This window comes from Drosophila eugracilis, unplaced genomic scaffold, assembly GCF_018153835.1.
Source record: "Drosophila eugracilis isolate 14026-0451.02 unplaced genomic scaffold, ASM1815383v1 contig_1765, whole genome shotgun sequence".
NCBI lineage: Eukaryota > Metazoa > Arthropoda > Insecta > Diptera > Drosophilidae > Drosophila > Drosophila eugracilis.
Window position 1 is genome coordinate 184,957 of NW_024572605.1, and position 13,779 is coordinate 198,735.

A 13,779-nucleotide genomic window follows, 5' to 3' on the forward strand; every position below is an offset into this window, starting at 1 on the left:
AACTATAGGAGCTGCCCCTTTAATGTACACTAAAAAGGTTGTGAACTACGCTTAACTGTAAAGCGCCATGTAAAGATAGAGAAGTTCCCTCTAGTGGTGGACAACTTGTGCGCCCTCTGTGGACATTACTTGCCCTTAAAAGATTCGTTTTGTAAAATGTAAGTAGGATACATTCTAGAGGGCGCATGTAATTGTTGCACGTAAGGTAAATGTATGTAATGTAAATATCGGAAATAAGTGAAGTTTATCTTCTTCTTCTTAAATCTTTAAAATATTAAAAATAAATATTCAGTGGAAAGAAAAGGGGGGATAATCAAGTATTAAGTACGTTAAACTTTCTAAATTTTTCTTTTCCAAATGTTGATGTAAACTAGATCGATTGTTATTTACTTGAGCTATAAAGATCAATTATGACGGACTGAATCACTTTCGTGTTCCACTTCCGGGTTCTGTGCCTAACATCCAATTCAAATCCAGGGGGTTCCCCTATGCAATGTGACTGGCCAATAAAATAAATTGTAAGCTCCCTGTAAGCCCAGCTTTTGTTCAAAGATAACCTTTCATCGTTTTATTTAATAACTTTTACTATTTATTGTAATGCATACACTTTAATATTATTTACTTACATAAGTTCCTGTTTAGTAGTTAATATTAAAATATGTTATTTGAGCTTATATCAACACTGCGCGGGAAGGTGTCGCTTTGTGGGCCTCTTTGTCGGTTGGCTGCTGCCTTCTTTACAAATAAGATTACAAAACGGACAGATCTGGGGGCATCCATGAGGTTGGCGGGGATTTACAAAGCGGCGTTGCGATTAACTAGGAATGTGCATGTGTGTGTTGGGTGGTGAGGAGTGTGGAGTTAGGGGTGAGGGGCGAGGGGAGAGTGCACAACTATGAGTGAGGACGTTGGTGCTGATGTTTTCTATACAAATACGAATTGCCTACGAGAACACTTAACTCTACAACTTATTTTCGTTTTTTATAAAATAACATTAAAAATTTTGGTACAGTCATCGTCGATACTACTAATTGCAGTGAGGTTGCTCCGCCTCAATCCCCGACCGAGCGGGTCGGGGAAGTCGGTGCCACAGCCTCACCAGAGATAATGCTGCTTGTTGGTTTGGATTTCCGCCTATATACAACTTTTCTTCTCCTCCGAATTTCTCTCATTTTGATTATAATCCTTCCGCACTTAAATTATACAATAATACAGGGAGTAATATATGTTTCACGTATTGCCTCAAATGCTTTGTAAGCTTTGTCATATTGGATTACTTAAAATTAAAGTTAAAATTAACTGCAAAATATCAAAATGTAATCGGGAATAGGAACTGAAAGCACCAGCAAAATATACACAACTTTGCTTAAACAAAAGGAAACCGAATCCTCGTAAATCAAAAGTCCATCGGGGCCTCTAAACAAAAACAATCAACTAATAGTAGACATATTGCATTCGAGTTCACATTCAAGTCCGGAGCGGAGGCAGCGTGTGGCTGACAGGACAAGGAGCGGGAACGGCTGCCGGCTGCGTCTCCATCTGCGCCTGGAGCTGGCGCTTGGCCCGGAAGCGCTTTAGCTTGCGCCTGGCCATGAACAGGTCCGGCTTAAAGCTGAGCTCACGGCAGGCCATTTGGTGCACGGAGGGACGTGTTGGCAGAGACTGCGACGTTGGGTTCTGCTCGTGGTCCGGATCGAAAGCAGGGAAGTACATTGGATTGGTGCTGGCAGCTCCGGTTGCCCAATCCCGCCACAAGTTTCAATCTTGCCCTGCTCCCCCGTTTGACTGCGTAATTGGAGGGCCCGTCGCGTTCATCTCCCTGCGCTGCTCCAGCGAGAGCGGCATCCCAGGGCCCGCGTAGTCGTCGTCCATGGAGGAGGACTGCTTCGAGCCCACAGACTTGCAGTCCTCGTCCATTGTCACGCCCAGGTGATGCATGGCGGCCGCTGCGTGGTGACGCTCTGTCGGTGGCAGCAGGTTCAACATGCTCAAGGGGAGGCCGGGAAAGCCGCCGGCGAAGTCCGGGTAGAAGCCCTGCGGGTTGAAAGGGTTGAACAGGGCGTTAGGGCCGCTCAGTAGATCGGGCTCGGAACTGCCACTGCGTGGACCTCCAGGGGGACCAAGTGGGAGACCCAGCTCCAGGTCTAGCGGTCCCAGAGGGCCTAGTTCTCCGGGATGCGGCATTGAAGATCCGTTGCCAGGGGTCGGACCTCCACCTTGGGCATTGTTCGACCCACCTGAGGCGTTGTTGCTCGCAGAATTCTTGTCCTTATCCTTCTCTTTGCGCTCCTTACTCTTCTCGCTCTTATTGGATCCGCTGCCGCCACCACTACCTCCTCCGATGCCCATTTGCAGCATCTCGATCGGTGGTCCGCTGATGCAGTCCTTGCGCAGCTGCTCCAGCTTTAAGCTCTTTCCGTACTTGCCCCGCACGTACATAAGTAGAGAGTTGTAGGGGATACCGAAAATTCGCGAGGCCTGCGACGTGGTCATCTTCTTGTTCCACACGTGCTGCAGTGCCTCCGTCAGTTCTGTGTTGGTCCAGGAGCGAGGCGGACCACCGCGAGGAGCCGAGTGTTGTCCCTTTGGTCGTGGCACTGCAAGAGAAGGGAAAGACTTGGGTTAGGAGGTGGCTTCTCAGAGGAATAAGGAGGAGGAACCACAAGGGCTCCATCAGGTCGAGCTTATCGCTCGGCTTGCATCTGCTAATGTTTCAATCTCGGCCTCATATGCTGCCTAGACAAATTTGTTGAAAAGTCACCCATTGTCTGGGATTTGCAGAGCAGAGCAGAGCAGAGCAGTCAACTTCGGCTTGCCTTTAGCTGGAACACACCCTGCTACGATTCTTTGTGTGGCACCTATTCTCGGGGCGAGCGATCTTTCGGCACTGCTAAAGAAACTCGAACGCTGTGGAGGTTCCCAATCTGACCTTCCCGGCTTCGCACGGCTCTCCTCTGTATGCAAATTAAGTGTGCAGCGACTGCGGCGTCACATGCGCCGCTAAAACTCAATTTAGATCCTCAGATATCGCCTGGCACCGGCGAAACCTGCGGCAAAGGTACAGGTTCCTTTCCTAAAACCCCTCAGCTGCTTGCCTTTAAAGGAGGAGGGGTGCACCTAAGACCTCCATGTGCCGGTGAATATGTGACTCCAGCTTACACTAATTCACTGGTCGCTTTGGCCTGATCATATGAATTTTCCTCCATTTGGGAGATTGGGAAGTTGCATTCCCGCCCTGCCTGCTCCAGCTGGGTCACAAGCAAGGCCTGACCCTTCGATTCCAGTGAAATCGAAAATACAGAAAATATCTGGTCCCAAGAGCAAACTGCAATTGGTAAGCCTGGAATACCTATACTCTGCCTAATGAAGTTCCACTAGTCCTAACTGTTAGCCAAATCGGGTTTTCACATAAACGAAATTTGAATTTGGTACAAATCGCAAATCACGTTTCGCAGACGGGCTCAAAACAATCGGAGAATGAACAAATGAATGTGAACAAATCAGTTAATCACACCCACACGATTGCGGGCCGCAGAGCACAAGGGGATCCCGTCGGAGTTGCGAGTGGAGCGCTTCCCCAGCTCCCGATTGGTATCAGTTGCGAAACGGGTTTTGCAGATTTGCAATAAAGAATATCGTGCTATACGCCAGATTTGCGTTTTACTCGGCGGCTTACATTGTTGTAGCTGTGCTTGTAATTCGGCATCATTCAACACGCTGGGAGATCCGGATTAGATAACACTTAACAAATCTTCTGGATATTCTTCAACTTGACATTCCCAACATATGATCACGACTCTGGGCTGGTTATTCCCTCAATTGATGTGCTCTTGAGTACCGGAAAATTAAGAAATTACCTACTGCGTGAGATTTCATTTGGCTTTCACAAGCCTCGATCGCTCTGATATGGCGCCTAGAAGGGTTAGAAAGCATTGGTCTAGATGCGTAGGATTAAAAAATCGTAAGATTTTCAAGCACTTAGCGCCGATAGACGGCGACTGTCAAATGATATGTCAAAGCAAAAATCTCATATGCAGCTTATAGCTCAAAGAAGTCTGTCTTCATATCTCCTATCTACCCCTTCTGTTATTCCGTCACTTTTCGTTTGTCAATCAGGGGCTAGCTGGCCATAATTGACTTGTGAGCTACATTTATTTGGGAAATGGGAAACAATATTGATTTCCTGGCTCAGGTGAATGTGTGTAGCGAAGAGAAAAAAGCTTAACTCACTCTCTGAGGTTTCACTTGCTTCACATCGTCCGCAGGTGAGTCGATAAAAACTATTGAGACTGCGAGTACCTCGAGTTCACTTCCTTGCCTCGCCCATTTGTCAATCAGAAAAAGCGACGTTTACGCTTACGTGTTCTGCATAGGTGCACATGTTGCCCCATTCAAGAAACCAATAAAGAAACAAACAAACCATTCCTTGAACGTTTCGCGATTGCATCGGTGCACAGGAAAACCGCAGAAACAAATTTGCCGCCTCACATGATCGCACGAGTGATCAGTGATCGGAGATCGGTGATCGTATCTGGAACGGATCGGGAAGGGGCGAAGGGTGTGGGGAGAGTGCGCATAGAATGTGGCATAAATGAGTGCAGTCTTGGCGGGTTCATTGTTCAGACTCGAACAGTAATTTTCGAAAGGCACGGCTCATGGATTTCGGCCAAAACACGAGCTATCCCTCTTAGTGGATTTCGTAACTGAATTAGGATAATGTAATCAGTTATAGTTTAGCCCAGCACTTATAAACCTGGCTGTGACCCTTTCTATTTGCTCTTCAATTACCCGCAATCGATCCGCAGCCAAAGTGTTTCCCAGTGCCCCAGCTCAAATACGTGATCTAAAGTGCAGCAGATCAAATGCAAGAGGCACAAAGGTTGAAGACTCGGCCTAGGCTCTGCAGCCGGAGCGCGAGATCAATCAGTCAGGTGTGAAGTATTGCAGCCAGGCACGGAACCGATCGGAAAACAAACTCGACTGCCCCAACGTGATCGACGCCAATCATGTCAAAATGATTTCAAACCTTTCGAGCGGTAGGAAGGTGTTGGCTGTTCCTTCTCTGGGGTCTGCCATGTCTCTTGGGTTAATTAGTTGTTTGCTCGGCTTGGCGAAAGTTTGTTCTATACACTTATTTCATGGGCTACTTGTACTTACTTTTCTTTTTTAGGAACGGAGGCGGTCCGCCTGGCATGTCCCTTGGATCGCTCATTTCCATTAGTGGGTTGTACAGCTTGCCAGGATCCATTCCGGGCGGAAAGAGTCCGAGGGGGGAGTCCAGGCCGAACACTGCAAATGAAAGTGTTGTCGGTGAGTATTGAATTCTTCCAATATTAAAAATAACTTATATTTATGGCAAATGCATTGGGTAATTTCAGCATAAGCGGCTCATTTTCCGGCCCACTGACGCTGATTAGCCGCCAAGACAATAGACGCAAACACACTCCGCGAAACGGTTCCACCGGATAGTAAACAATGGCACATCGTTATTCTATTAATATTTTACGCTTGGAGTGCACTTCTCCACATGAGTGAAACAATTGGAGCGCTGATGAGCGAAGCCGAGGTCTGAAGGATAGCCCAGGAAGGACTCCGCAGAGGACCTTCACTCAGATGGGAGGCAACGCATAATATTGACATTGTGCTGAATGATTTCATAAGTCGCGCCGCGGATTCCAAGATGCAAACAAACCCGCCACGCAGACGAGCTCACATACAGACTGAAAGACAGAAGGAGGCGAAGACAATGCCCCAGCATATGAATAAGGGGACGTATCCGTTTCTATGTCTCGCGATGTGTTGTATCTGCAGCATAATGACACAAATAACGAGCGCACATTGTTTGGCTCTGTGTTCTGAAGTAGACATTACAACACGCGGCGTATACGTAATGCGCGTTCTTTCCTTCCAACTCATTCTGACGAAGGGCAGAATTAGTGGATTTCTCCTTTGAAATCCTGAAGGATAAGCCTCGGCCCTCACCACACGTCACAAGCTATTAGTTCAATGATTTTCACGCCGAAATGTTCCAGCAGAAAAAATAAATCACATTCTTCATAGGAACGACAAGCGGAGGTAAATCTCTTCCAGGACTGTCTGCATGGCCGCCACTAGGGATGGGGCTTATTGCAACCAACGCGGGATACCATGAGCTTGGAGAAAGGTAAGTGAAAAACAGTGCCTTTTATTCCAAACGAAATTAATACTCTATACTCGAAATTGAATTTAGGATAAATTATAATTCTTAATCTATAAAGACTAGCCCTAATCCCAACACAAAATATAAAATATTTGTTGAAGTTATATTAATTCGACAGGGTAATAGATAGTCAGATACCACCTGTGTCCTGGGACTGCACAGTTCTTGCCACGGCATATCCTTGGATAGATCCTTCATTGCCTGCAGCCTGTTTATGCAGTAGTTAGCGATTTGCTTGAATACGACGCGACTTTGGAACGACTTACTTGCCCTTACCCCTTACCGCCTCCTCGGCCTGCTCTGATATGTTGGCTGAAATTTTTGTCGCATTAAAAGGTATTGCGCTTCCTGCCTGACTTCCACTTGGCATTTTCGTACAATTTTTCATATTTTTGTGCCTTAATTTATTTTATATCCTGTGTGCGCGTCTCGCTGCATGTACCCGCCAGCCGCCCTTCTGTCGCCCAGGTGAAGGTCCTGGTCCTTGGGCTCTGCTTCTGCTTTGGCCTGGCCTGGCAAGGGCCTCCCCAAACGGATATTATTAATATGAATATCGCGCGACTTATATGCACAAGTTGTGTGGAAGGACTAGACCGAGGCAGGGGCTGGGGCAGCCCAACCACGAGACGTCGCCACGTATTTTTATTTATGCCGCCGACGCTGCCAAAGTTATTTGCCAAAAGGTTTAAGTTGTGCGCGCTTTGGCATACTTTAAACACAACACATGGCCACAAACGGCAGGGGTAAGGCGGGCGAGGAGTGATGTCTCCTGCCCGGCAGCCAGGCAACTTAAAAGTCATTTGGCTAAACGTCTGCTGACAGTTCGAACCCAGCCCCTCGGAAACTCACATGTTCAGAAGACACAACATAAATTTCTTGCGCTTTCTGCACGCAACGGCGGAAGCAAGCCCAGCCCTCGCTTTTCCAACCTTTGCACCTCAATTTGTGTTTGCGTTTGTTTCGCCTGACTCCGAGTGACATGAATATAAAAATCATATAAAACGCAATTGAATTTACTTCGACTGCAGTTCACCCGGGCGCCAACCGCAAAGGCATTCCCAATCCCCTTCCTGGTGGCGTCTCCCCAGACGGCGTTGTCAGCGCAGAACCGTTTGGAAAACTGTCAAATTATTAGGAGCCATTGCTCATACGGTTCCATTACCATATTTCTTGGGAGCTGTCAACAGCGAAAACTTTTTATGACTTAATTAGTGTAAAAAACGAAACAGTGGACTGGCAGGTATTCCACATGCGGAAACGTTTAAGGCAAGCTCCTTTTCGACGGAGTCGGGCTCGGTGCGGAGTGCTTAACTGGTCATATCAAAGGCAAAGGAGCCTGAGGAGCCGTAATGGGCTTAGGGGCTTTTGCGACAGCTTTGCGAGGCAGTGCAAGAGCACTTCTCCAAGGATACTCGTCACTTGACGACACTTTGATGTCGCGCAGAGACCACATGTTGCATTTCTGCCGATTTTGGCGGAGGGGGAGAGAGAAAAGAGCGAAGCAGGACTGAAGGATACTCTGAGCTGGAGTGTGGGGGAGGAACACCCTTGTACGTGAGCAGGTGATTGCGGGTTTGCGTTATTAAAGACTTCCGCTGGGCGTAGACTTTCAATCCGAAAGATAACCTAGTGACCTCCGCGGGTTCGAGTGGCTAAAGTCAAACGAAATTAGATTCAAACTGTGTACTTACTGTGCGGCGGCGTCAGCGTCATCGCAGAGGACATGCCAGGAAAGGGCAGTGGTGACGGCGGATGCGGAGGTCCATCCGGTGCATTGAAGTGCCCTGGCAGACTCATCGGCGATGCCGGGGCGAACTCCTTCCCGAACTCCTTCCCGAACTCCTTGCCGAAGTCCTTCCCAAACTCCTTTCCGAGCTCCTTGCTCAGACGATTCATACTCTCTTCGAGTCGTTCATGGGCAGCCTGTCCGGGACATCCGTTTCCTGGGCCACTATTGCCCGGATGTCCCCCGTTATGTCCTACGAATGGGGGCATCCCCATTGGCCCCAACAGATTGCTTCCGAAGGCGCTGTGGTCGCGCGGGTCTCGAGGATCCCGTGGCTCTCGCTGATGCATTGCAGCCGCTGCCGCTGCTGCAGCCAAGGACATCTCCATCTGGTGCTCCATGTGGTGGAAGGGATGCTCGCCCGCACCAGCAGCAGCCACGGCTGCAGCCGCTGCCGCGTGCATCTGAGCCTCTAGCGCTTCCATGTGGCAGGGCGGGCTGTCCGGGAGTCCTGGTGGCCGGAGACCCGGCGGAGGGAAACTGAGCAGTCCGCTGTTGCCTCCAGAGCAGCTGGTTGGCGTGTGGATGGCAGTGGGGTTCGGGTTGGCGTTCAGTTGGCGGATGTCTTTCAAAGACAACATTATGCGCTGGTTGTTGTCCTGAAGCTTACTGCTGTTGTTGTTATTGGACTCACAGTCGGACGAGTGGGCGGCACTGGTGTTCCCGTCCTTGGCCTTCTTGGTGGTGCAGAGGTCCTCGGGCCCGTCACTAGGACATGGCGAGGGGGTGGGCGACATGGCAGCCGCATTTGCAGCAGCCGCGGCAGCCTGACGCCTCAGCTCGTTGGTCGTGTGAATAAGCTCTTCAATGTCCTGCTCTTCTTCCTCTTCCTCATGATCCTGATCGTCGTCCTCCTCATCGTCAAGCTCGAGTCGGTGGTGGCTCTCGTTGAGGTTGAGGGGTTGATCGGCTCCTTCTGGCTTCAATGCTTTCTTCTCCTTAGTGTGGTCTATCGATGTTTCCGCTGACGACGAACCGCTTTTCTTGGCTTCATTGTGGGTGTGATCTTGATCATTATCCTCATCGTGATCTCTTTCCGCTCGCTCGAGCAGCTCATGCTTGATCACAGTTTGGAGGGCCTCTGTTTCGGTCTTGTTCAGGGCAAAGTCGTGGGGAACATCGCCAGATCGGCGGCGTGGTCGTGCTTGCTTGCGTCGCGGCATTGGGGAGCTGCCGCCCAGCTCCTGGTCGCTCTCCAACTCGCGGTCACAGTCCTGATCTCGCTTTCGTCGAAGGCTCAGGGCAGTCATAGCGTTCGAGGAGCTGCCGAACAGTCGGGCGGAGGGCATCATCAGCTTCCCAGCCGCAGAGGGTCGGACCATTGATGGTGACTCGTCCTCAAAACTGGAGGACAGCATCGATGTCTCCATTATCCCGAAATCATCAGGCGAGGCGGCCGGTGTGGGCGTGTGCTCCGGCACGGAGCTCTCTACTAGTCCTCGCACTTGAAGCGACTCTCCGGCCTGGATTAGCGTCTGTAGGCGATGCTGGGGGACGCTGATCTCTCCGCGGTACATGAAGTCCACAATGGCCTGCACCACCCAGCCCCTGAAGTCCTTGAGTACGATAACTGGATGCTTGCAAGGCGTCTCCGCGAAGACGCGCTGGAAAAAGGGGGAGCAGGCGGAAAGCACCATTTTGTGGGCCCGGATCGAAGTCTCAGCGCAGACCAGGGTTACGTCAACTAGCGTTTTGGTCTGCAGCAGTGCATCGAAGGCCCGCAGGATGTGGTTCTGGTGGTTGTTCCAGCGCAGGCTGTAGTGGTCCTGTGCGGCCGAGCTTGCAGCAGGAGCCCCTTCTGATGGTGGTGTGGCCGGGGGACTGTGGTCTGAGGGAGTCGCCGCTTCTGTTGCCCCCGTTGCCGCTTGACTCATATTCAAGGGCCGTGGAGGCGGGGTGGGCGGCGTTGTCGGAGGCGTAGAGTGCATAGGGGCGTGATCGGTAGTCGGAGTCTTTGCCAAAAGCGGGAGCGGCATAGTCAGCGGAAGAGGCAGTTGGAGCGGCAGAGGCAGCTGTATGGGCGCCACCTGACGAGCGTAGTCGGTCATGGGGAGTGTCGTCAGAGGGCGATGTTTCATCAACTCCTGGTTGGCGTCCTTTAACATGCCCCGTTCCAGTCACGTGCAAGGTGCTCAGCTTCTCTAGGGAGGGAAGAAACGGGGAGAGAAAGAGAAGGTTTAGGTGAGAGACGAATAAGCAGAGCTTTAGGATAATTCCCGGCGTAATGTATTCGTATTCATGACATATGCTGTGAGGCATTCGGTGATAATATGTTAATGAGTCGCGGCATATATCATTTTGCCAGCTGCGGAGCTGAGAATGGCAAAAATGAAGAGGCAACAAGAGGCAGGAGTTAAGGAAAGGAAAACAATGCCAGGGAACAGACGTATGAAGGTGAAGCAATCACAGTTGCTACGTGTCGTGTCGCATATCCTCGAGGATATCACATGCAGATGTGTGATGTGTGATAATGGCTCATTGCCCCCTCCCGGCTGTCTCAGCATGCGTCTGCCTCGGATTTTGTCTTGCTTTGTTTATCCGTGCCCCAAACACGCCACAGTGGAATGAATCAGGCTCTGAGGCAGCATTCTCAAGGGTCCTTGCTCTATGCAAGATCCTGAGGCTTGTTAACGGACAAATCCTTTGGCTTTTTGTTGAAGTAGCAATAAGTGATCAGCATGAAATGTTGGTGAAACAAGAAGAGCCGATAATGAGTCCTTGATCTGTTGCAGTTCATTATGTGAGCGCTTGCCACATCCCGTGCGAGGCATCTAATTAATTCAGCGACTGTCTGGCATGACTCCGCACCCCTTCCACTCGGAAGCGGCGCTCGCTGCGTGTGTGAATTTTTAAAAGAGTCACCAGCTGTCTGATTTTGTCTGCATAGGAAACTTTCGAGCCCAACTCACACTGACTTCTTTAGGCAAAATTAAAAAACTTTGGTAGGAGCGCTAGCAAAATAAACATTTTTATTTGCCGTAGTTGCTGCATCTTCTGGCTGGTCCTTGTACCTTTCGGAGCGGTTGCTGTTGCTGTTGCTGAGCAGTAAGTGCTGGGCGGATGGGGCTGGAAACCGCATATTAACACATGCTTCTCCACGCCAGGACTTTCTGCTGGGACCAAAACCAGAGCCAAAGGATAACCACGCTCGAATGCAACAATGTGCAATTAGCAGCGAGCTGCTGGGCGCTTACCTCGCTCCTTTCTCGGGTTTGGCTTGGCTTGCTCCTTTTTTTCCGCTCGTAACTCATTTGCGGTTTGCGGCAGCTGAGACAACATTTTTATTTATTTATTTTGCTTTAGAGTGGCGACAGGTAAAAGCAAGTTAGTGGAACGCCGAGAAGAGACACTGTCAAGTTTTTTAATTAATGGCAAAGTAAGTCAGTCGAAGGTGGCTAAGGGTTTCGTATTGAGGCGAAGCTTGGACGCTTTTTAAATTTTAAATTTTCATCAGGGACCTACATTTTCCCTCCATCTTTCTGTTTTTCTTCTACAGAAAACTTAGCTTAAGTTACATTAAAAAGCTGCATTACCAATAAGTTGGGTGTGATTTCAAACTCAAAATTATTTTATAAAACAAAGTAAAAGAATTATCAGCAACTGCTATATTTTTAAAATGCAACATATTAGCTTATTGCTGGCAGGAACTAATCATATTCACAGAAGGCAACACACTTTTCAAATTAAATACAAAATGTTTATGGCCCCAGAATCGAAATTGTGATAGTCGAATTATTTAGCCATACCATTCAAAGTATTCAGTAAAACTGGCACCTCCGTAGGACAAGATGATTTGCTCTTGCACTACCTATTCTTAAACAGAAAGTGTTCACGGTAATCCTTTTTACTGGCAGTACGCGAGACACCGAACTCTGTGCGAAATGCACTCGAATATTCACTACTCATTAAACTGCTAACGAGGCCAGGTCGCGAGCCTTGATCATAACACGTTCCTGTTGAGGGTTCGCGGCAAACTGAGCTACATCCTTGCAAATAAATGCACGCCAAGTTGGTGACGGTGTTCACCTATGAGTGAACGGCCCTCACCACACACCCCGCACACACGCAACCCTCAGACACCACGCACCCCACACCTCTCACCACACGATGCGTGCATGTGTGAGTCGGGGTGGACGGGATCAAAAGAGACTCGCTCTCGCACTTCTCTCGCACTCGCTCTGCGGGCCGAAGGATTTCCCCTGGTCGGCCGTTCAGGTGATAATCAGGTGCGTGATCGTGTATGTTGACACACACACACGCACACAGAAAGTAAATAAACAGGACAATGCAGACCAGCTGAACAGGTAGATCGCGAAGGGCAGGATATTCTTCCCTAAATGGCTGCTGACAGGTCAATTTGCGGCCCATTCGTATGTTTATATGGCCATATCGATCCTTTAATTTGGCTGGCAGTTTTCGGGGAACTGATTTCGGGTTTCATTTGAAAGGTTTCGCACATGTTTATGTTTATGAGGGGCGCGATATTCGTAACACTATAAACACATCGTTGCTTTCCATTCGAAACAGTCTTGGTTAAGATAGTTTAGGATACCCAATAATGTCAATCCCATTTTAGATGGGGTTAAGTTAATGATTACACTCTTTCAAAAACCGATCGAAAGTCTCAACCACTAAATTTAGAAAACTTGAAAATAGTCATGCATATGCAGTGAATTCTAAAAAATGAAATACGTTCAAATATTTTGAAAGTAAAAGTCAAATAAATTTGCAAATCTTGTCGGAATTTTAAAAATAACCCTTCTTCTTTGGGTATTTTTATAATCCTCTAATGAACACTTGATACCGGATCGTATTTCGCGTAAAATAGTTTCTTAACATACTTCTCGATCGTTCAAGTATTGGACTCTATTGGCGGCGGGGTTGTGGATTGCCGCTGAACATCGCAACGGTTAACGGGTAGCGGCTAACGGGTAATGCTCGGCGTATGTGGGCGTCGCGTGTATGTCTCGAACCGTTCAAACGTCACGAAGCGACTAATTCAAATGATGTCGGGCTGGCCTGAAAAAACACTGCTACTGCGTCGCAGCCAACAGAAGCGCCAGCTGCGGCGGCGGCAGCGACGGCACATACGCGCTGCTCCCCACTGCCACCCCAAGTTGCCACGCCCCTGGCCCGCGTGGCCCACAGCCGCCCACGTACGCGCACACGTATGAGCAGCGGGCCACAAACAGTCGGAGCCTGCGAAACAGGAATCACATGAGGATGCGGCGTTCCGTTCGGCAGGACGAAGCTCAGTTGGCAGAGGCAGCAGCGCCGGCAGCGATGCCGACGTCGTTACTCCTTCATCATATAAAATATATATTTTCCCTTATCACAACATCGGCTTAGTGGGGGCGGGAGGTTGAGGGGAGGATGTGCTCGCACGTCACGTACACCGAAAAAAATTTATTATGTATATGTGTATACGAAATACATTTGCATACACATGCGTAGTCGCAGCCGAGTGCGAGCCGAGTGACACGAGGCGATCCGAAAGGACACGAAAGGAGCAAAAAGAGCACACACACACACTGACATCGCTTCGTGCGCACTCACACACGCACACTTGTGTTCATGTGGAGGCTCTGAATGCCCGTAAAGAGTAATAGCCACCACCAGACAACAGGGAAATCGCAACAACAAGAACTGGAAGGAAAAGCACACCCACCCCAGTGGTGCCGCTGGCCCACATGGAGTTTACTCACTCGCGGCCCACAGTTGTCACACATTGGAGCCGCCGAGTGCGCGGGAGTGGAGTGTAACATTTTTTAACAGCCCCCCGAAAACGGCGACG

General features: G+C 49.3%; 1 protein-coding gene across 1 annotated transcript; it reads right to left on the minus strand.

Moving 5' to 3' along the window:
- Nucleotides 1-590: 590 nt before the first annotated feature.
- LOC108107466 (protein jim lovell) lies at nucleotides 591-12,961 on the minus strand. The gene is made up of 4 exons (XM_017215014.2): nucleotides 12,827-12,961; nucleotides 7,891-10,126; nucleotides 5,158-5,289; nucleotides 591-2,597 (listed from the first exon to the last, which is right to left on the minus strand). Exons 2-4 carry the CDS (start codon nucleotides 10,088-10,090, stop codon nucleotides 1,759-1,761), a joined length of 3,171 nt encoding a protein of 1,056 aa, XP_017070503.2. The 5' UTR covers nucleotides 10,091-10,126; nucleotides 12,827-12,961; the 3' UTR covers nucleotides 591-1,758.
- Nucleotides 12,962-13,779: the final 818 nt, after the last annotated feature.